Source organism: Rutilus rutilus (assembly GCF_951802725.1).
Source record: "Rutilus rutilus genome assembly, chromosome: 16".
Lineage (NCBI taxonomy): Eukaryota > Metazoa > Chordata > Actinopteri > Cypriniformes > Leuciscidae > Rutilus > Rutilus rutilus.
This window is the reverse complement of record NC_140224.1, coordinates 20225074-20246668: the sequence shown is the minus strand read 5'-3', so window position 1 is coordinate 20246668 and position 21595 is coordinate 20225074. Positions and strand designations below refer to the sequence as shown.

Here is a 21595-nt window from a genome sequence, read left to right as displayed (position 1 = left end):
CTTATTTTGTGTTCCACAGAAGAAAGCAAGGTTTGGAACGACTTGAGTGAGTAAAGGATGACAGAATTTTCAGTTTTGGGTAAACTAACCTTGCAATGCGATTGCTCTTCAATTTTCTCACCACAACTGAAGTTATTAAAGTCACCTTGGTCAGTCAGCAGCCTAAAGGCAAGGCCAGTCGATGCCTTAAAACTGGCTCTGCGACGAAAAGCCCTGTCCACAGTGCCGATCTACCTTTCCCTTTTGTCTATTGTCTGGTATAGGGGTAGTCAGCCAGTGGGTTGGACTACCTGGTGTGAGGCAAGAGGTGGGGGGCAGAGGATGGCAGGGAGAAGTTAAGACACCTATACCGCAGGCTTTGCTGGTCAGTCTCCGTCATGAACATTGGCTTATACAGAAAAGAGTAAGACAGGTACCGTGAGGAGAAGTAAAACAGGGCAGAATGGTGAGGTGCTGGAAGCATTCAGAAACCAGTCTGGAGGACCCACAGAGCATGGTGAGAGTTCATGTAGTTATATTGCTGTTTCCATTAGCAGAAAACATGCTTCTCTCTTAAAAATCAAAGTTATTTATTGGAATATATTGTTCTTTAGCATCAATGGAACCTTTCCATGGCGCAAATTCTTTTTATATACACTGTAAAAATATATATTGTTGGTTTAACTTAAAAAAAAGTAAATAACCTGGTTGCCTTTCGATTTTAAGTTCATTGAAATAAAAAAAAAAATAGTTAATACAATGAAAGAGATTGGTTTAATCACCAGAAACTCAAAATATTAGGTTATCTGAACCACATAAATTATCTAAGTTAATTTTTCCAAAAGATAAATGTTGTGATAACAAATCATAATTTTTTTTTTTACAGTGTAGTGTAAAATGGTTCTTTAGATTATTAAGATGTTCTTAACACTAAGAAAAAAAAAAGGTTCTTTTAAGAACTGTTCATTGAAAGGTACTTTAGAGAACCCAAAATGGTTCTTCCATTGCATCACTGCAAAACCAATCTTTTGGAATTTTTATTTTAAGGATGTAGCACAAATATGTCAGTCTGTGTTTTGCTTAGCTCTGTTTTATGTCTTGCTTATGTGTACATAAATATTCTTTAATGTGAATGTGCAATGGCCTTAAATGTAACTCGGAGGGAGATGAATGTGTGTTTGGATTTCCTAGCACTGTGGTCCCATCAGCTCCTCCAGGGTTCCTCACAAAGTTCTCTGGTGCAGTCTCACTGCCATGCTGCTCATTGTTATCATTGCTCTCAGTGTGACGGCACATCTAGGGCTTCAGCATAAGACACAAGTAAGAGTCCGAGCGTTTCAAAATGTGAACATTTTCAAGCTTTATTAAACACGTTAGCACTGAAAACAAACCATTTTCCACACAGTCTTCCCTGCAGGTTGTCAGAATTCCCGATCACATGGGTGACTTGATCAATCAGTCGGCTTTGATTGACAAGCACAACAACGTAGTGACCTACTCTGTGACTTCCCATGTCAACTACACCTCCACGGTGATTTTTGACATGAGACATGTAAGACTCTTTTCTTTCTGCACAGATTAGGCTTTTCCTCTAAAGCTCGGTTACATTTCCCTATCTCTCTTCCTCAGGGGTTGGTATGCTACAAACCTGACAACCAAGACAGCTGCTTTCTTCGCCGGATGGAAAGCTTGGATTACGAGAATGTGCAATCTCAACTAAACAAGTCGGAGCAACAGGTAAAGGATTTCTGCTTGTCGAGCTTCCTAGTTTTGAGCCAGACCAAAAGATCTGATGTTAACCTGCAATAATACATTGTATATAGAATACACACAATCGTCCAAAAACCTGGGGTCAGTAAGGTGTATTAAATTGATCAAAAGTGACAGTAAAGCTTTCTTTGGAACACCTTCTATTCATCAAAGAATCCTGAAAAAATACTAGGCATCACAACTTTTTTCAATATCGATAATAATAAGAAATGTTTCTTGAGCGCCAAATCTGCATATTAGAATGATTTCTGAAGGATCGTGTGACACTGAAGAGTAATGGCTGCTGAAAATTCAGCTTTGCCATCACAGGAATAAATTGTCGAGTCTCGTATTTTTACCATATGAATGAGAATGTCAGTTGCCACGGTGTATTTAACCGGATCACATTCAGCAGCCAAGACCCTATATGCCATTTAAACGTAAAGCTGGCCGGCAAATTGACTGACACTTGAACGCAGCTCCACCCCAGTGCTCTTGGGAAGATTAGAGAGCACTTTTGGCTGCTTTCTCCTCCGTGACTCCAGAAAGGGAGTAATGGACCGCACCAGCTCAGGAGGGTTTTAGTGTAGCCGAGTCCGAATTCCACAGACCATCTGATCCACCTTGGCTGGATCGCGTTACAGGATAGGACCACAGGGTGCACAATGGCCACTCTGTTGGCTTTTTCCTCTTATAAGTCACTACTGGAAAGACAGAGCTCCCGTCCGCAAACCTGTGCTGGACACACTTCTCTCGGCACTTAACAAGATTCATGCGCTGGGTTATGATCTGCGCAGAATGGCATGGGTTGTTGAACCGATAAGTATCGCTGACCACTTAAAACTTTGGTCTCGGTTGAGATTTTGCATCATTGCGTTTGATTAAAGCCATTAGAAAACTTTTTGGGAAACTCAATCCGTGGTCAATAGCCTTTTGAATAAGATTTCCAATTTTTGGTGCACAATGAGCTATTGAGAGGCATAAACTGCTTGTCTCAGGCTCGCTCAAGCATCACTCCGCTTTAACAAGTGTCTATCTGATCTCTCATTGGAGTAAGTGGTGTAATTACAAATGGCTTTTGTACTAGAGGAAACACTTAAACCCATCAAGGCACAATTATACATTTAGGAGTTATACAGTGTATGAGTTCACACAGGAACAATACGGTGAGTCGGTATCACAGCATTAGAGGATCATTTACTCTGCAATGATATACAGTGAGATATGTGATGATTCTCACAGGTTCGTCAGGTCTGGGTGGTGGGAAATCAGACTGAAAAACACACCGAGTTTTTGGGAGTGCTGCCCGGCAGTCGTGTTGAAGCTTCCACCCTTCAAGAACCTCTTCAGTCCCTCTGTCAGCAGGCCTCTGTGTACTGGACTAGAAGATCTGATGGTAAGATTATGTCAAACGATCAAAGAACGGTTTCCACAAAAAATATTAGGCAACACAACTGTTTTCAATATAGATAATAATGTTTCTTGAGCATCAAATTAGCATATTAGAATGATTTCTGAAGGATCATGTGACACTTAAAGGCCTATTTATACTTCTGCGTCGAACTCACGCCGTAGCTACGTCGTAGGCTGTGTGTAGCGCGCGTACCCTGCGTAATAATCAAGAAACTTTGCTGCCGTACCATGAGTCCAGCAGGCGTAATGATATGACGCAGCGCCTGAAAATAGGTCTAATAGGTTAGACAAACTTAGTCCCGGTCACGTTGGAAGTTACTGAGCTGGGGACTATTTTCAGGCGCCGCGTCATATCATTACGCCTGCTGGACTCATGGTACGGCAGCAAAGTTTCTTGATTATTACGCAGGAATGAGAGTATAGTTCCTAGCCATATCAGCCTAGAAAATTGCAACTTTTCATTTTCCGTTGGTCTTAGTATACGATGTGACTACAAAAGAGTCAAGTTTTAAATAGGAAAAATATCTAAACTCTTTGGTCATTTTTTTGAGAGAGATGCTAATGGTCCTGTCCGATTCAATGATCTATGCTAAGCTATGCTAAAAGTGGTACCGCCAGACCCGGAGATCGGCTGAATGGATTCGAAAACGGTAAAACTCAACTGTTTAACTCTGGGGGAGTTGTAAAATGAGCCTATTTCCAAAAAAAGTGGAGTATCCCTTTAAATTGTGATAACGTCTCACAGTATTACATTTTATAACTGTATTTTTGATCAAATGAATGCAAGACTTTCAAAAACATAAAAAACAACAACAATCAAATGACAGCATTTGTGGCATAATGTTGATTACCAAAAAAAAAGAAAAAAAAAAGAAAAAATCAAGGTTACAGTGAAGCATGTATAGTGGAAGTGGCCAATTTTTGGGATGATTTAAAAGCAGAAATATAGTGAATATAATTGTAGACATTTACCCCTGGTTTCACAGACAAGGAAATGCTTGTTTTAACTGAAAGCATCTTGCACTGATATATCTTAAAATATGTTAGTGTTATTGTTTTGTCTCAAGATGCACACCACCATGTTTTTTTTCCCCTAAGGCACGTTTATTAAAGCTATACTTAAATGTCCTGAATTGAACTGAAGGCCTAATCCTGGCTTATTCTAAGCCCTGTCTCTAAAACCAGGCCATAAACACTTACATTAAACCTGCATTCTTGTGTTAAAACGTTTGTATTACTAACAGTTTTATGGTTGTTTTAGGGTTTTAGGGGTTACGTTGCCATGGTGAGAAAGTTGTACATTTGGGTATAACTTCACACAGGAAAGGTAGAAAAGGGATTTATTTGTTTTACACTGAAATCATGTTAAAACTACTGAAACAGTGAGTACTTTGTCATTTCCAAACTGGCCCCATTCACTTCCATTGGAAGTGCTTCAATGTAGCCCAGATTTTTTATTTTATTTTAAGGAGAAAATACATTTTAGTGGTAATTAATACCACAAATGCTGTACTAAACTAAAATTGTACTGTAAATTGTACTTTTAAATAAAATGTTAAAACATTGTATCAATTGATTTTTGTGACAAGAAATGTACAGAAGACATTTAACAAGCCAAGAACATGCTGAGTTTCTCTATAAAGAGCACAGTGTGACAGAAACCTGATCCAGTAGTCCAGTTACATGGAGTTGTGACCTTTTTAGAGTGACAACCAGCAGAGCATGAACAAGGAACAGGACATTGATTATGATTGTCATCGGCACATCTATAGAAATAAGAACCTTGAGATTTCTTTCCTTTTTTCCCTGAAGGTCCCGGGAAACAAAGACTTATTTACTTCTGCATCGACATCTGCTTCCCAAGCAACATTTGCGTTTCTGTGTGTTTCTACTACCTGCCGGAGTGACATTCCTGTACCAGTGTACCAGCACACGCCAGGCAAACAAACAAATGTGTTGACGTCGATGAGAGCAACTGGAAAGGCTAAACAAATGCCATTTTTAATCTGGCAACGAAGCCAGAACCATCTTGTCATGTTATCTGATAAATCCTTATCTTCATCCTCTCTTGTATTTAGCCCCATTTTTGCAGTGGTTTGAACATGACTTGGCTCAAAGACTGTAACCTGATGCAGACGAGTAATGGAAAACACTGCTGGTCTACAATAAAGCACCATTGTGTTCAGTCACTCATATATTTTAATTCAAGAAAGGAATCATTCAGTGATGTCTGGATAATAATCAAAAGCTAAATGTATTCGGATTGTGTTACTGTAACATCTATTGACAAAATGTGTGGATGCATACAAACAATGGGTATATGCAACAAAGTATATGTATCCTACCATACATTTGAATTAGCAATGATAAGGATACAACATTTTGACAGTTTTTTGCTGTCTTCATCATCATAGCCATTGAGGGTTATCATTAATGCAACAAGTCCATTTAATACCATGAGGATGGTTCATAGATGCAGATGTCGGGTGTTATGACAGCTGAATGAGTTTCTTCGGCATACTATCCAAGGACACTGTCATTGAAAGCCAAACACACGACAGCCTTCTGATGGCCGCTGTACTCCCGTTTGATCTCTCCGGTCTCCACACACCACAGACGTGCCAGGTTATCAGAGGACGCTGAAAATCCACAACAATACACAACAATTAACATATAAGCAGGAACGCTTCAAATGATTCCACTGAGGGCAACATACAGTTGTGAAAGAAAAATGAAAAACATATTTTAGCACTGTCCTGACACATGGAGAACACACGACATGCAGGAAAAAAATAACATAGTCACAAATTAAGATTTCGTTTCCAACGACTTACTCATACGCAAGCACGTTTTACACATTTTTTCCCTTGTTACAATATCATAATTTGTTCCCTCGTTTTCCTAAATCGAGGCCACGTTGTAATAATTAATTCCCTTGTTTTAGTTAGGCTAAATCAAAATGAGGGAACTAATTAGTACAATGTGGCCAAGATTTACTAAAACGTGGTTGCATAAACTTATTTAATTTAAATGATCTAATTCTTTTCTTCAAAACTGGTTCTAACTTTTTAGTCAGTTACATAAAATGGTCAACATGGTGGCTAAGATTATACAGCTCACTCCAGGTCTTGTAAGTTCTTTGGTTTCCCAGGATGATCTGCCCCGTTTGAGTTCACCTTACAGTAGCTCAATGATGCTGAGATCCAGTTTTCTCACTCCGGACTCATACGCAAATATTACAAAAGGCTGCCAGCAGTTATTTAAGCTCAAGGAGGCAACAAACATTATTAAGAAAGAGGAAGTAAACTTCTGACTACTGACCAGAATATTTTGCATGAAGTATTTTGGCTTGTGTGTAACATTCAAGGCAGAATACAACAACAACAACAACAACAACAGCCAAACAAGAACCAAATCAAAACAACAACTTATATTGTGTCTACACCAGACGCGAACGGCACGACACGACGCGACAAAAGCCATTATAATCAGTACTGATGCTGTCTACACTGGATGTGGCGCGACACGGCATGACAAATTCCCGACAGTAAAATGATGCTTCCTCCTATTTGTTGACGTGCTTCAAGCGCTTGTGGTACTTCTGACACAATGGATTTGCAATAGTTGCTTTGTCGTTGTTGGACCTACTTTATATTAAGGTCTGGTTTCACAGAAAGGGCTTAGATTAGGTCACGATTAGGCCTTAGTTCAATTAGGACATTAAAGTAGCTTTTATAAACATGGCTTAGAAAAAAAAACATTACTGGTGTGCATCTTGAGACAAAACAATGACACTGACAGATTTTAAGATATGTCAGTAGAAGTTGCATTCAGTTGAAAAATTGCATTTTAGTCGGGGACAAGCCTTAAGCCTAGTCTGTGAAACTGGGGGTTAGTGTCTTTAAGTACTCCGTACTTACATTTAAATTACAGGTGCTGGTCATAAAATTTGAATATCATCAAAAAGTTGATTTATTTCAAGAATTCAACTTAACAGGTGAAACTAATATATTATATAGACTCATTACATGCAAAGTGAGATATTTCAAGCCTTTATTTGTTATAATTTTGATGATTATGGCTTACAGTTTATGAAACCCACGAAATCAAAATCCCAGAAAATTTGAATATTACATGAATCACACAGTAATTACACAGGGATACCATGGTCATTGAACCAGGTTTTGGTTCTTTTGGCAGTGTGGGCCGGTGCAAATCCTGCTGGAAAATGAAGTCAGCATCTCCATAAAGCTTGTCTGCTGAAGGAAGCATGAAGTGCTCTGAAAATGTCCTGGTAGACGGCTGCGTTGAGTGGACGGCACAGTGGACCAACACCAGCCGATGACCAACACAGACTGTGGAAACTTCACACTGGACTTCAAGCATCTTGGATTGTGTGCCTCTCCATTCTTCCTCCAGACTCTGAGACCTTGGTTTCCAAATGAGATGCAAAATTTGCTCTCATCAGAAAAGAGGACTTTGGTCCACTGTGCTTTATTAAATCCAGAGTCAACGCAGCCGTCTACCAGGACATTTTCAGAGCACTACATGCTTCCTTCATTTTCCAGCAGGATTTGCACCTGCCCACACTGCCAAAAGAACCAAAACCTGGTTCAATGACCATGGTATCACTGTGTAATTACTGTGTGAGTTCATGTAATATTCAAAAAATTTTAAATCCTGTTTTCGTGGGTTTTATGAGCTGGAAGCCATAATCATCAAAATTATAACAAAGGAAGGCTTGAAATATCTCACTTTGCATGTAATGAGTCTATATAATATATTAGTTTCACCTGTTATTCTTGAAATAAATCAACTTTTTGATGATATTCAAATTTTATGACCAGCACCTGTAATAGTTTGATATAATGCACTTATTGTGTACAAACATGTTGTTACATTGTACTTGTATTTAAAAAATACCTGCATGTAATTAAATCTGTAATTAATTAATTTAGTAACAACCGTTGATCCTTCCCTTACACCCTTAAACCTAACCATACCACAAAACTGGTTGCTCTTTATTTCCAACAAAGTACTGAGTAATATAAGTTAACTACACTGGTTAAGATTAGGTTTAAGGGTAGTTTCAGGACCAGTACCTAGTTATTACCCAGTTACTACAGTAAGTACATCGTATGTACATGCAGAACAGTACTGTAAAATAAAGCGTGTGTTCACCTGTAACTATGTACTGTGAATCTCCAGAGAAGGCACAATCCCACATCCAACCTCGGGACGTCTCTCCAGGGTTGTTACTCTTAATACTCAACTCTGTCATTAGAGAAAAGTTGGAGGTTCTCCAAATTTTACAGGTCTGGTCAGCAGAGCATGTGGCCAGTAATCTAGCAAAGAGATGAAAAAATGAAGCACTGATTTGTATAATAGTTGTAAACAAGAATCAACTATTTACATTTTTCACTGTTCTCCCATTGTTCCTCAGATTAGTGTTTTGCAAGACACTCACGTGGAGTCTGGGCTGAATTTGCAGCGTAACGAGTAGCGTTTGTGAGCTGGGATCTTGGTCTTGGGTATCAGTTGTGTTACCTCATCACCTATTCCTCCAGCCAAATTCCATACATAACAATTGCCCTACAGTGAAAGGAAAAATGAACCAAATCTGACCAACCTCAACTAAACGGTTCAGATGTAATATGGATATATGCAGTACACATTAGGACAACTTCATTAGCAGTGTGGCATTTTGAAGGTTTAAAGGGAAAGTTGTTATTTACTCGCCCTCATGTCGGGTTGACATGACTCATCTCATGGGTTCCTCCATTGAATGTCTATTCACCCAAAACTCTGCCGGTTCAAAAGGTTCATAAAGAGATATTATGGATTTTTTATTTTACAATCTCTTTATAAACGTTTTGAAGAATCTGAGTTTTGGGTGGATAGACATTCTGTCTATTTCCGTTCATCCAAAGATAAATGAAAGTCTTATGCGTAAATGATGAAAGAATTAAAACTTTTGGGAGAACTATCCCTTTAAGGAGTGTTATTGGTTACTGACCGAGCTGTTGACTGCAGCCATATAACTGGCATCAGGATCGATATGGACTGAATTGACGGACACATCTGGCTCTGGGATGAGCTGTTCATTGTGGTCTGTTTTCAAATCCCAGATATGGATAACACCACTTTGGTCCCCGACAATTAATTCAGCCTGAAGCAAATACATTTAGAGAAACTTTAGTTGTTTTTTCGACTGGTTTGATTGTGAGCATCAGTAGCATATAATGAAATATTATCCAACTGACCTGATTGGGATGAAGACACACACAATTAATAGGTGCATTGACTTGAAATATCCTTTGGCACTGTAGGTTTCTTGACCTGAATGAAAACAGTACTTAAGTAGCACTTAATCACATCTCAAAACAGACTTTATACACACAGCAGAAAGCTTTCGCTACCTCAGGTCCCAGATGCGAGCCATGCAGTCTTCCCCACCCGTGTACATCCACCGACCATCCTCGTGAAAGCCGACAGACGTGATGTTCTTGCTGACGCCGTCGTAATTGATCACAGGGTTTGGATTATTTGAGTTTAAGTCATACATGCGTATGTGCTGATAACCTGAAATGCAAGAACAAAAGTACAGTGTGAAAAAAACACAAGTATAGGAACAAAACAAAAACAAAAACAGTTTGCTCTAATTGTAGTTTTATGCGTAATGAGGTGCGTGCTGAACTTACCAGCAGCAGCAATCATGCTTCTGTCAGGCGTTACTTCAAGAGAATTTACCTGCTGGTGTTTGAGTTAAGCATCTTTAAAGTATTTTTTTTGTACCAGCAGTCCCTTGTGAAAAAGAAGTAAATGTTGGAAAGTACACGTAGTACTTATTACAGAAAAATTATACTTAAAAAAAAAAAAATACTTAGGTGCAAAGTGAATTTAATGTTTTAAGAAACTTAATCACATGTTCTTTGCAATTAAATGAAAATGTATTATATTTTAAATGTTTATTAAATGCAATTAGATGAACTGCAGTGTACAATTTTTGACCCACTTAAGTAGGACTAAAGTACATTTTTATATGTAATTTCATAATTACATCAATTGATTTTCAAATATGGTTAAAGTGTACTTCTGAATGTACTTACAGACATGTATGATTACTAAAATACACTTGTATTGAACATATTATTATTGAACACTCATTATTTTTATTGTATATATCTATTTAAATAGATTTGTAATTACACATGTAATGATGAAGTTGCAATTTAGTACATTTAAATTATATTATACTAATACTGAATAATGCACTACAGTTAAAATTATAATCAAGTACTTTACATGTGCTGTTTGTTAGTCAACACTTTAAAATAGTTGTAAAGCACATTTATTTTAGGGTGACTTTGTTAGCATGTAATTACACGTACTTGTATAATACTTGTATGTAATTATATAAGTAGTCTAAGTAATATTAATTAACAACATGTTCTTACTATATGGTTGTGGTTAGGAATAGGTTTGGGTTAGGTTAGTTGCGTGTAATTATGCATAATTTACTGTTATTATTACAGTAAGTACACGTAACAAGGACACTAAAATAAAGTGTAACCAAAACTTCTATTTTGACATTAATACAAAGTGAACTTTTTAAAAGTGTTAAGACTCGTAGTCATGTGAACGCTGTTGTTGGTGAAGGATACAGAGTCCTGGTGCTGGACGGTTCGTGTGCAGATGCCGCTGTGAGCCTGCCAGAACCTCACGGTGTGATCATAACCAGCAGTGGCGAGGATCACCGGATCACTGCCCACGGTGCCTTGATTCACATTCATGATGAACTCAATCCAGACCTAACCACAACTTCGCAGGAGAATGCCTCGTTTTAGCTGTGGCTGTTGAACATTCATGAATATACCTCGATACGTTTAAATGCACTTGTTTCTGTTTATGCTGCCAACAAGATCAAGAGAACAATCTGTTCTGATAGCTTGACATTGTTTTTAGGGTGTTAAAATGCTCTTTGAAAGATGCAACTTGATTCGAAAAAAAGAAAGAGTCAATGTTCTTACCTGGGGACGAATAATGCACTAAAAAATTCGATTAGATAATAGATTAGATACATATAAAACTATGATCTCAACAGCGAAATGAACATTATTTACAAATGTCAAACCTAAGCGGCGCTCCATCCAAAACAGTCCTCACGGAAACAATTCTTAAATAAAGGGTTCCGAGGCAGCAGTGCTCAGTATTCATTGTTTTTATTAGTTAAAGCATTTGAGCAAATTAAATTAGTTTGAAACAAACATGCAAAGAAACATACATCAAGTTAATTAATTTATAGACCAGTTACAATACAATGAAATCAAATGCGACATTGGAGCAAAATGTCAAAAAATACATATATTATTAGTCACTACATATGCATTTGAACCAAAGTGAATTTAATACAAGCTGGCCTATAGTTTATTTGATTTCACATGAGGAACCATGCCGTGTCGCTTTGTTGCAAAACAGCATCAAACCACAGAGGAGGCAAGGCTTTGCTTCACTTCAACGGGGTCAGCGAGTGCACATGACAAAATCCTTGCCCTCATTCCACTTCTGCTTTTAGGAGATGGAAGAACCTACCATTTAAAAAGAAGATTAAATTACATCCTTAAATGTTCAATATTGAAAATAAGTGGCAAATGGTCAACATGATTAACCTTTAGATAAATTTTGCATCTCTCCAGAAGGAACTTCCACTGCAGAATTGTCCTTTCAGACTCCGACAGACACAAAAACGCTTCTGTCTGTCAAGAGAAAATATTTGACTTATTCTTTACAGTAAACACAGACATACAAATTCTATAAAATATTATTTACATAGTTCATTTAAATGTTTACTTAATATAATATATGATTAGACACAGGTCAGGTGAATGAACCCAAGGGTTGTTGTTATCAACGCACAAAGGTTTTTATCAGAGACAAAATAGTTGTAAAAGTTAAGGTGAGATGATACATTTAGTCTTGACCAGCATTACTGCAAGTATTAGATGCGCTCACTTTACAGCCCAGGGTTTTCTCAGCCATTGTTCCTGCCAAGTTGCACGACTGCAAAGTCCCAGTGTGATCACTGATGTCCAGCAGCAGATCAAAGCCTTTGGTAGCCTGGAGCTGTTGTCCTTGATTTGGACAGGCATCATTGGAACACGTCTGAGTCTCCTCACTGATTCGAAATTTGCATTTGGCACTAGTGGAGAAATGATTTATTAAAACTGAGGTTTGTGAACATTAGGCATGGTTTCCACTCTTTTTCAGTGAGCATTTTCTAGGACATTTTCAATTTCACTACGGCGGCAATAATGGACAAGGATCAGGCTCTAAAGTAATATATTCCTTTTAAGTCTTTAAAGGACGTACAGTTTATAGCCATGACTTAACTATAAAATCAGTTATTTAATATTTTTTAATTATACAGTATGACAAATGATTCTCAAAACCAATTTCAATACTATAGCAAAAAAATATTGGAAATTTTACTTTTTGAAAATACAATTATTAAACAAAAGCCAATAATAAATAACAGATAAAAAATGAGCATGTAGCCGTCAAACATTTATGTAAACATTGCTTTAAATGGGTCAAGTGAACACATTACATGTACTTGTTGTTACCGGCAGGTCTGTTAGTCTGCATTTACACTTAAAGGTCCCGTTCTTCGTGATCCCATGTTTCAAACTTTAGTTAGTGTGTAATGTTGTTGTTAGAGTATAAATAATATCTGTAAAATTATAAAGCTCAAAGTTCAATGCCAAGCGAGGTATTTTATTTAACAGAAGTCCCCTTTCAAAGCCTACAGCGAACGGCCGGTTTGGACTACATCCCTCTACTTCCTGCTTTAATGACGTCACTAGAACAGTTTTTTGACTAACCTCCGCCCACAGGAATACACAAAAAAAGGGGGCGTGGTCTTGTTGCGCTCCCACGGAGAAGAGGAAGAGTTGCGTTTGTAGAGTGTGTTTGTCGCCATGTCGTCGAGACGCTGTTATTTTCATCCCGGAGTCCAATCACGTTTGTTTGGCCTTCCCTGAGCGCATTTATCTCCACGTTATCAGAGCCCGTCTACATTCTCTGACGTTATGGTAAGAGGCGTGACCTTTAAGGGCAACGTGCGCTAAGCTGCTGTCGAATCACAACACAGGAACCGCTGGCACAATCAGAACGCGTTACGTATTTCTGAAGGAGGGACTTCATAGAACAAGGAAGTCATCAGCCCGTTCTTAGGACAGTGAAAACAGCGGTATACAGATAAGTAAATTGTGTGAAAAATACTGTGTTTTTTTACACGCGAAACATGAACACATGTTTATATTGCACACTGTAAACACAATCAAAGCTTCATAAACACACGAAAAACGGGACCTTTAATGCACACATTTATTTTTTGTCTTGTCTGTTGCTATGGTTATCACTGTCAATCAACACAATTTTGGATTCATTCCCACATTTAAAAATGGTTGTCCCTCCTGAAACTTTGCAGTGTGTGCTTAGCAGCGTGAAAAATAAAACTTCTATTCAAATGGTGAATGGGTTTTGTACAGATTGCAAACAAAGAATGCTCCCTTTATAATCAAAAGCACTATTGAGAGGATTCTAATTAACTTCTTAAAAAACCCTTATTGGTCATTGCGTTCATGTGCTCAACATTGGCAACAATGCTTTAATGCTCTAAAAACATTTTTTTATTTTTTTATTTCAGAATAGAAATAGTACCAAAGTACTTTTGACAACAATCAGAACTAAATAAACCAGGCTGTGTCACTGCTGTAGGTTGCCATGCTGAACGCTGCCTTATATTATACATAAAAATTATTAGTTAGTAAGTTAATAAATGTAATGTTAAGGTTAGGTAGCTGCTTACCAAGTTGACATTTGCAGCAAACATTTTAACAGTTAATAACATTAGCTAACTGATGCAAGGGCCGATATGAGACCATTCAAAATACTTCTCTCACGTGTCAAATCTCAGCGTCCCCGAACACAGCGCTTTCTGCTACTAACGGTAATTGTTTCAGGGAGCAATAAACTCTTCATTCTCGGCTAAAAAAAAAACTATAATTTTCCAGGATGCGTGGAAACCCCGATTAGATCATTGCACAAAACTGTCAAAGCATTGCACACTTACCATTTATTGCGAATGACTTTGGAGATGGAGGAACTTAGATCAAGAGTTGTGATGAATCCATATGTTATGCAATGAAAGACATCAGCATGTTCTTGACTTCTGGCTTTGAGTTGGTTCACAGTCAGAACATCACTAATGGAATCCACTGAGAAATAAATGTAAGGATACAGTTTTACTGTGTGTTACTCTATGGGCTACACACATACTGCATTGTTAATGTAGAGGTCAAGATGAATATAGATCAAGCGACTTACATGGCATGTCATCACCTGAGAGGATGTCTTGGTCGTCCAGTCCTCCGGCTTCTAACAGTTCCCTTATACACGTGTACAGCTGGTTGGCTTCTGCCGTATCTAAAATGCAATTGAAAGAATATAAGGATTTTAACGATAAAGTCAGTTGGTTAAAACATTACAATAGTAAGTTTTTAAATATATTCTTTAATTCAGCATATCACATCACTACCAGGGTTGACGGTAATTATTGTTTTTGAGGTCGCTGTTGCTATCATACAACTACGAAAACTGTCAAAGGTGATGCGAGCATCTGCAATAAACAGCACTGGGGGAAAAAAAAAGTACAAATTAATTAAATTCCCCACATATTAGAAATTGCAATTGAAAAATAAACAGGCCAATAAACATATTACCCGTTTCTTTTTGAGTCAGTGTTTGTACCAGCCGAATGGTCTCTTTATCCCAACTGAATTAAAAAAGAAATGAAATCACTTTATTTAGTGTTTGGCGTTGATGTTTGCTGTTCATTTTAAAAAACAAACTGAATTAATGCAATCTTACTCACCACACTAAAGGAAATGATGTCCCAGTGTCATCAAAGAGCTTTATTTCTAGCCTCTGTCCTTTGCGCCCATCAGATTTTGAGAAGAATTTCTCCTCTCCAACCTTTGGATGACAAAATCTCAGTCACTGAAAAGGATCTTTACATCTGCAGGGTGGAAAATTGCTTTTTTATTGCCCACCAGCCACTGATGTCAGGGTGTGTTAACTTCCCTGACATCCGTGTGAAGGGATGACAGTACATTGTTGGAATCTAACCGACTGCAAAGCTGCTAGAATGTTAATAATGTGTCCATCCAGACTCTGTCCATTTGCAGTAATGTCTCCCAATGAATAGAAGTCCCTTGGGTCTTTAATCGGGATGTGGAATAGCGGCAGAATCCTGGCCTCTGTTTCTAAATCTGAGCATATTCTAATGCTTGAGTGAGTCTCTGTTACCAACAGCCTGTAGGTACTGAGATGAAATATGGTTATGTATCACTTACAAATACAGTATGGTACAGAATATTTATTAGTTAGATGTGATTTTTCATTTTCTTTTTCTTTTTTACCTGGGAGTTGAAGGGCAAAATCTTTCTTCTTTCTCATAGTCTTTGGTCACAACGAGGGGATTTTCAATCACAACTAAAACAGAAGATGCTATTTTGGCTCACAGTTTCAGTTCAATGTAGTTCATCTATTATTATAAGTTTTTTTGTATTTCATCAATTATTAGTAGTTAGTTTTGTTAACACACGAATGTGACATCTACAATTAATGATTACTACTGCTAAATCTCACCACAGTCCCCAATCTGAAAGTGACTGCTCAGTCCTTGGATGTATTCCTCGTTTCCCCATGCAGACACATTAATAAAATGTTCTGGTGAATCTTTTACGGTGAAGCTGAATGTGAACCTTTCAGAGCCAGCATCTGAAATCAAAAGAAAAGACTGTTAAAAAAAATAAAATATAATAAAATGAAAACAGGAAATTTGTAATGTAACCAACTTTTCCTGTCTGGAAATCCTCTTGAATCAGATTTCCCAATTATTACTCCAACCACTTTCTGGAAAATGAACAAAAAAGACCTTATTTTTCGAATTGAAAACATTCCTTACATGCATTTAAAGGCCAATTTGGTTAAAAGCCATTTATCATCACAAAACTAAGTAGCCTAGAATAAACAGATACAAATAATGTATTATGTAATTTGCCAATTATTCATTAAAATTAGGATACCACCATAACCAGGCACTCAAGAATAAGTCTTCTGATATTTGCCTCAATAAGTTCTCACCGAGTGTGTGATGTTTATGTTTAGGTCACATATTGGCAAATATGGTTGTACTGGAGCGTACGTCATTTTCATCTCTGTAACAACAGTGACACAACAGAAAAACACTCATGACTATGTAATTCCAATAAGTAATATCCAACTAACTTAGCAAATGAGAGTTATCAACAACAACAAAAAAGCTAGCAACATTCCTATTGACCTGACGAACTAACGCTGAGGTAAAAGAGTTTCGCTGCTAATTCTTACTTCATTTGTATATAACTCGTTATATAATTTAAATACTCTTTAACTGATTAATCAACTTGTTATTATTGGTTAAGCTTCGTGAAAAATCTCTATTCTTACGAAGTCAAGAGCGCGCGAAGAATGAAGGGTCTCTCGAGCTATGATGAAATGTGACCGTTTCTTCTTCCGACATGAGCGCGTGCGGAGCAGCGTCATTTTGGCGGTTCAAGACATGATGTCACCTACAGTCTATGGATGTCACTGCTGCTAATATTTAAAATAAAAACAACAACAACAACAAATGAAACAAAAATAATTGTTTTAATTCAAATTTTAATAGCGGAAAACAAAATAAAAAGACAGTTTCTATGTGATAGGAACAGTTTCAATAAATTATGTATTTATGACAATAAAATACACACATTCATGCAGGAATCAATAAACTAATAAGATTTCGGATGAACAATTCGGTTGAAATACAGTAACACACACACACACACACACACACATATATATATATATCGTATATTCGTGGTGGTGTGCAGTGGTTCAGTTAATGTCACATTTTTCTGGTTAAATAAACATTACTTACTACACTATCAGAAAAAAAGATGAAAGAAACCAAATACAATTCTATTTTGTATTTTTATATATGTAATTAATGTTCCATTTATTAAAACCAAGTATGTCATCAAGTTAGTGTTTTTACACTTATTCCAAAATAACTCAAGGCAATAACAATTTAAACAATATATTTTATTTTTGTGAACTGATGTTCAGCTATACTTTTTAATAGTAAACTTATTTTCAGTTTATCAATCTTTGATTTGGTCACAGACACAAAGATGTACCTTAAATTTCCTCAAGCTGATTTCTCATAAAAAAAAAACAAAAAAACAGTCTCCATGTTTTTGGTCCATTTCAATTTTTATTTTGATGTGACAAAGTGGTTAAGCTGGGTTTTTTTTTTTTGCTTTATAATTAGTCTTCCCATTAACCCCATCACTCAGGGGCCATTTACATTAAATATATATATATATAAATATATATATATATACACAGTTGTAGTCAGAATTATTGGCACCCCTGGTGAATATGATCAAAGATGACTGTAAAAATAAATCTGCATTGTTTATCCTTTTGATCTTTCATTCCAAAAATTCACAAAACTCTAACCTGTATAACTGTATATATAATAAGGTTATTATAATGTTACAAGTATTTTACTATTGTTAATAGTATATGATAATAGGCCTAATAATAATCTCGATAATGACACGTAAATTGCTTTATTGAAGGTTTACAGTTAACATTTTACATCAATAATATTCGAGACTGGTTTTATCAGTAAGTATTTTCATTCATTCATGATAAATCTTGAACATGCTCATATTAGCTTATGCAGACTAGTATAAAAATATATTTGCATTGGTCTCTGTGGTGTCCGGGACGGTCATAATATATCTGTGAACAGGACCCCCAATCTGGGGCTTTTCCCTTGTCCACTTCATGAGCTGAACATCCGGTTACCAGTGTGCAAAGCAGCAGCAGCCTCATCAGCATGGACAATCACTTCGCTTAGTGTTTATCAACCTTATCTGATGAGAAAAAAAGTTTGAGGATGAATTCAAGTGGTTACTTAGTTATGTAAATAAGTATAAAGCCATATGATACCGCCATATTATACAGAAAATTACATTTGCTGGTGGTGGTGGTGGTGATGACTTACCTTTTGGGACAAACTTAAGCGAGTGACTGAATATTCAAAAGCGTGATAAGCCCTCCTCTGGCCCATCATTCAGAAACTCATGGCCTAGTCCATTACCACACTTGCCACACAGAACCTGCACATGCATGTTAACATGTATGAACACATATGAACCTATTTGTGGTGTCTTTAAATATTAACTAATGTTTTGAATCTGATCTAACCTTGAAGGCTGTTAATGACTCCATCATTTTTGTTACACTGTCCTCTCGGATGGTCTCTGTGAAGGCAGGCCAAGGGGTGGAATGGGCATATTTGGATCTGCTTGAAAAGAGTGGATGTCCACATTGGGAACAAACATATATACCTGCAGAGAAACAATAAATCAGGAAAATGTTCTTTTAAAATTAACATAACACAAACATTTTGTTTTCTTAGCTATGGAATAGTACAGCAAATAGTAAAGGGACTGTCGCTGCATCAGTTCGTTCATCCAATTTATTAAGTTACATCATAATCGTACTAAAGGTAAAGGGGGCAGGTTAAATAATGAATTAGAAAATAAATAAATACTTACCGGGTTTGAAATGATCTTTATACAACTCCTTCCCGAAAAATGAACAAAATGACATTGTTTGACAGAGATCAACAGATAAATCAAACAGCGTATTTTATGCGCAGATCAAGTACGAGGACAAGCTGGGAAACTGAATAAACAACGAAGACAATGTTCCGGTCACGTGACCATTACAAAACTGCTCGGTTGAACTTCCCCCAAAGGACCGCTAGGTGTCAGTGCAGATCAACACTCAAATCTACGTGGTAAAATGATTGTTTGATATAAAATATGGGTAACACTTTACAATAAGATTTCATTAGTTAACAGTAATTAACTACTTTAGTTAACATGAACTAAGAATGAACAATACTTCTACAGCATTTAATAATCTTAGTTAATGTTAATTTCAACATTTACTACATTATTCAAATCAAAAGTTGTAATTGTTAACATTAGCCTAGTTAATGCACTGTGAACTAACATGAACAAACAATGAACGACTGTATTTTTATTAACTAACATTAACAAAGATTAATAAATACTGTAACAAATGTATTGCTCATTGTTAGTACATGTTAGTTAATACATTAAAACTAATGTTATCAAATGAGACCTTATTGTAAAGTGTTCCTCAATATGTAAAAACATGTACAAATTATACTTTATTAAAAACATTTTTTATACTTTATTTCATTCAAATGATTCATTCAAATGATTAATTAAATCAAATAATAATAATAAGTTTTAACAGAATGCTATGAAATATTGCATGGAATGTTCATGAGCAACATCTTTAAAAATATATATATATACATACAGTAAAATCTGTCCAAAATCTGAGGCCACAAGTGAAAATGCAAGTATTTTTCATTAACAACAACAAAGAGAAGACTTTTTAAATTAACATTTTACAAACATAAAAGAAAGGTCCAGACCCAATTGTGTACTAAGGATACATTTATAAATTCATATTTTAATTAATGCAGGTATAAATTATACTTTTTATATCAATTAATAATAGCAGGCTAAATAATGAAGTAGAATTAGTAGAATTATCAAGTTGTAAGTGCTCATGCCACTCTTGATGTAATAATTTGCATCTACAAAGCTTGAGTTTGAGGAACATTTATTAAATTGTTCAGATGACATGTTTCTTGTGTTCAAAAGGGAGAGAAAAAACATTCTAGTGAATCTCAGTCTTAAAAGTCTTTGCTGCATCTACCCAGATGTTTGATAGGTTTTGCTCACTCATATTTGCAATAGTGTTTAAGTAACTCCGGAAGTTCCAACCAGTCCAAAGCCATTCTGTGAACGATGTGTTTCTGAATGGTCTTTCGGCAGAGCATCTGCAATGAAGAAACTAAAACAAAGGGGCAGAGAGAGGAATCATTACAGTCTGTCATACAATAATGTAAAATCATATTAGCAAGTAAAAATTAAACTTACAGCCATATTCCACCTGGACAATCCGAACACATTTAGTAGCTGCAAATACATCCACAACGGCATACAGTGGCTTATTGGTGGGGATCCCCTTGGCAGAGGCTCCCATGTCTTCACCATTGATGATAATGTGCATGTTGCCATACCCTTGTCCCTTAGGTACATGGACAACCCCTATCCGACTGCGGCGGGCAGTTGGGGGTAAAGCATTGGTTTTGTACAGATCATCCAGGATGTGACTGAACCTCCCGGGTCGACTGCGTCCCACCAACTTGTCTCTTGGTATGCTCATGTTTTCTACATACAGATGAGTGTCTGTAAAAAATGTTTTAGGCTTGTTTCCTGCCTCATCACCTATATTTGGCTGTTCACCACCCTCTGCTTCTCCTCCATCCTCAATGACTTTATTATGGTTTCTTGTTATTGCGAACACCCAGCTGTCTCCCATTTCCACAAGATCAGGCAGAGAGTATTCTGGCACAGTTGCCAGTGTTCGTGGGTCATGGGCAGTAAGTCCAATCCTTAAATGACCACACCAACCCAATTCTTTCTCCTCAATCTCCACTAGGAAGATCTCGCCAGGGCTTAAAGGGTCTTTACTGAAGCAGACGCCATTTGCAAAGCTTTCTACTCGGGTGGCCTGAGTCCCCGAGAGGTCCAGTTTCACATTTGTCCCATGAACTGAGTGAAATTCCATAAACTGACCAAAAACAGCTGCCATTTTGACAGTTCTTTACAAGTTAAATAAAACAAGATAAGTGAAATGTTTTCAAGCCTATAATACAAATGCACTTAAGATAAAACAATGAGTCAGTCACTCTTTTGAAAGCAGAATATTTACATTATCCTCAGTGTTTGCTCTCCTCTTCTCTGGGCATAGTCCTTGTCTTTTTAGCGTATACCTCCACCACATGGTATCCTTGTGGCCTGGGGTTTCTAGTTCTGAAAGGCAGACTATTTTTGACCTGCTGCATGTGGCATTGGTGGTTTTAAATAGCTGGTAAGATATGCTGAGTGAAGAATAATGATTGGTAGGAGTTTTAGCCTTCAGATTAGAACTGCTCATTGAAAATACTCCAAATACTCAAAGTTTTTTTGTTAGAGATCATAGTGTCATTGTTTTTATTTTATTTTTATGGTTTTCATAAGGAAGTACAAAGTGAGCTTGCATAACATTTATCTTCTCAGTGCAGAGAAAACTGTGCTAAGACAGCGTCACAAATCTTTATCTAGGCCAAATTGTCCTCTTTTACCCCATCTCAGCACAGTGTGAGATAAAGAAATATTAGTGAGGACTCGGAGACAGGCTG

At 36.9% G+C, this 21595-nt stretch overlaps 5 protein-coding genes across 9 annotated transcripts; 1 reads left to right on the top strand and 4 right to left on the bottom strand.

Annotated features, from left to right (window-relative positions):
- Positions 1 to 409: 409 nt before the first annotated feature.
- On the top strand, positions 410 to 5048 carry bricd5 (BRICHOS domain containing 5; the record flags this gene model as incomplete). The annotated part of the gene is made up of 6 exons (XM_084433833.1): positions 410 to 496; positions 1171 to 1299; positions 1385 to 1531; positions 1609 to 1716; positions 2971 to 3124; positions 4954 to 5048. Exons 1-6 carry the CDS (start codon positions 443 to 445, stop codon positions 5046 to 5048), a joined length of 687 nt encoding a protein of 228 aa, XP_084289959.1. The 5' UTR covers positions 410 to 442.
- Positions 4465 to 11339, bottom strand: mlst8 (MTOR associated protein, LST8 homolog). 4 transcript variants are annotated; one of them, XM_084433828.1, is made up of 9 exons: positions 11172 to 11339; positions 10806 to 10962; positions 9843 to 9894; positions 9561 to 9723; positions 9405 to 9480; positions 9158 to 9310; positions 8609 to 8733; positions 8323 to 8486; positions 4465 to 5780 (listed from the first exon to the last, which is right to left on the bottom strand). In XM_084433828.1, exons 2-9 carry the CDS (start codon positions 10932 to 10934, stop codon positions 5662 to 5664), a joined length of 981 nt encoding a protein of 326 aa, XP_084289954.1. In that variant the 5' UTR covers positions 10935 to 10962; positions 11172 to 11339; the 3' UTR covers positions 4465 to 5661. The 4 variants fall into 4 exon arrangements, with proteins under 4 accessions (XP_084289954.1, XP_084289957.1, XP_084289956.1 ...); XM_084433831.1 differs by having other exon boundaries at positions 4466 to 5780; positions 10806 to 10978; positions 11276 to 11305; XM_084433830.1 differs by having other exon boundaries at positions 4466 to 5780; positions 10806 to 10994; positions 11172 to 11299.
- An 8-nt stretch (positions 11340 to 11347) lies between these two features.
- meiob (meiosis specific with OB-fold) lies at positions 11348 to 16816 on the bottom strand. Of its 2 annotated transcripts, XM_084433825.1 has the most exons (14): positions 16696 to 16816; positions 16351 to 16424; positions 16062 to 16119; positions 15853 to 15984; positions 15624 to 15696; positions 15331 to 15526; positions 15077 to 15177; positions 14925 to 14977; positions 14741 to 14836; positions 14530 to 14628; positions 14276 to 14420; positions 12154 to 12340; positions 11811 to 11897; positions 11348 to 11729 (listed from the first exon to the last, which is right to left on the bottom strand). In XM_084433825.1, the coding sequence occupies exons 2-14, from the start codon at positions 16420 to 16422 to the stop codon at positions 11622 to 11624; spliced, it is 1407 nt and encodes a 468-aa protein (XP_084289951.1). In that variant the 5' UTR covers positions 16423 to 16424; positions 16696 to 16816; the 3' UTR covers positions 11348 to 11621. The 2 variants fall into 2 exon arrangements, with proteins under 2 accessions (XP_084289951.1, XP_084289952.1); XM_084433826.1 differs by lacking the exon at positions 16696 to 16816 and having other exon boundaries at positions 16351 to 16545.
- Positions 16817 to 17849: 1033 nt separating this feature from the next.
- msrb1b (methionine sulfoxide reductase B1b) lies at positions 17850 to 19141 on the bottom strand. Its single transcript, XM_084433827.1, has 4 exons — positions 18861 to 19141; positions 18508 to 18650; positions 18305 to 18419; positions 17850 to 18173 (listed from the first exon to the last, which is right to left on the bottom strand). The coding sequence occupies exons 1-4, from the start codon at positions 18913 to 18915 to the stop codon at positions 18154 to 18156; spliced, it is 333 nt and encodes a 110-aa protein (XP_084289953.1). The 5' UTR covers positions 18916 to 19141; the 3' UTR covers positions 17850 to 18153.
- An 812-nt stretch (positions 19142 to 19953) lies between these two features.
- Positions 19954 to 21236, bottom strand: neurl2 (neuralized E3 ubiquitin protein ligase 2). The gene is made up of 3 exons (XM_084433824.1): positions 21127 to 21236; positions 20289 to 21016; positions 19954 to 20202 (listed from the first exon to the last, which is right to left on the bottom strand). The coding sequence occupies exons 2-3, from the start codon at positions 21004 to 21006 to the stop codon at positions 20087 to 20089; spliced, it is 834 nt and encodes a 277-aa protein (XP_084289950.1). The 5' UTR covers positions 21007 to 21016; positions 21127 to 21236; the 3' UTR covers positions 19954 to 20086.
- Positions 21237 to 21595: the final 359 nt, after the last annotated feature.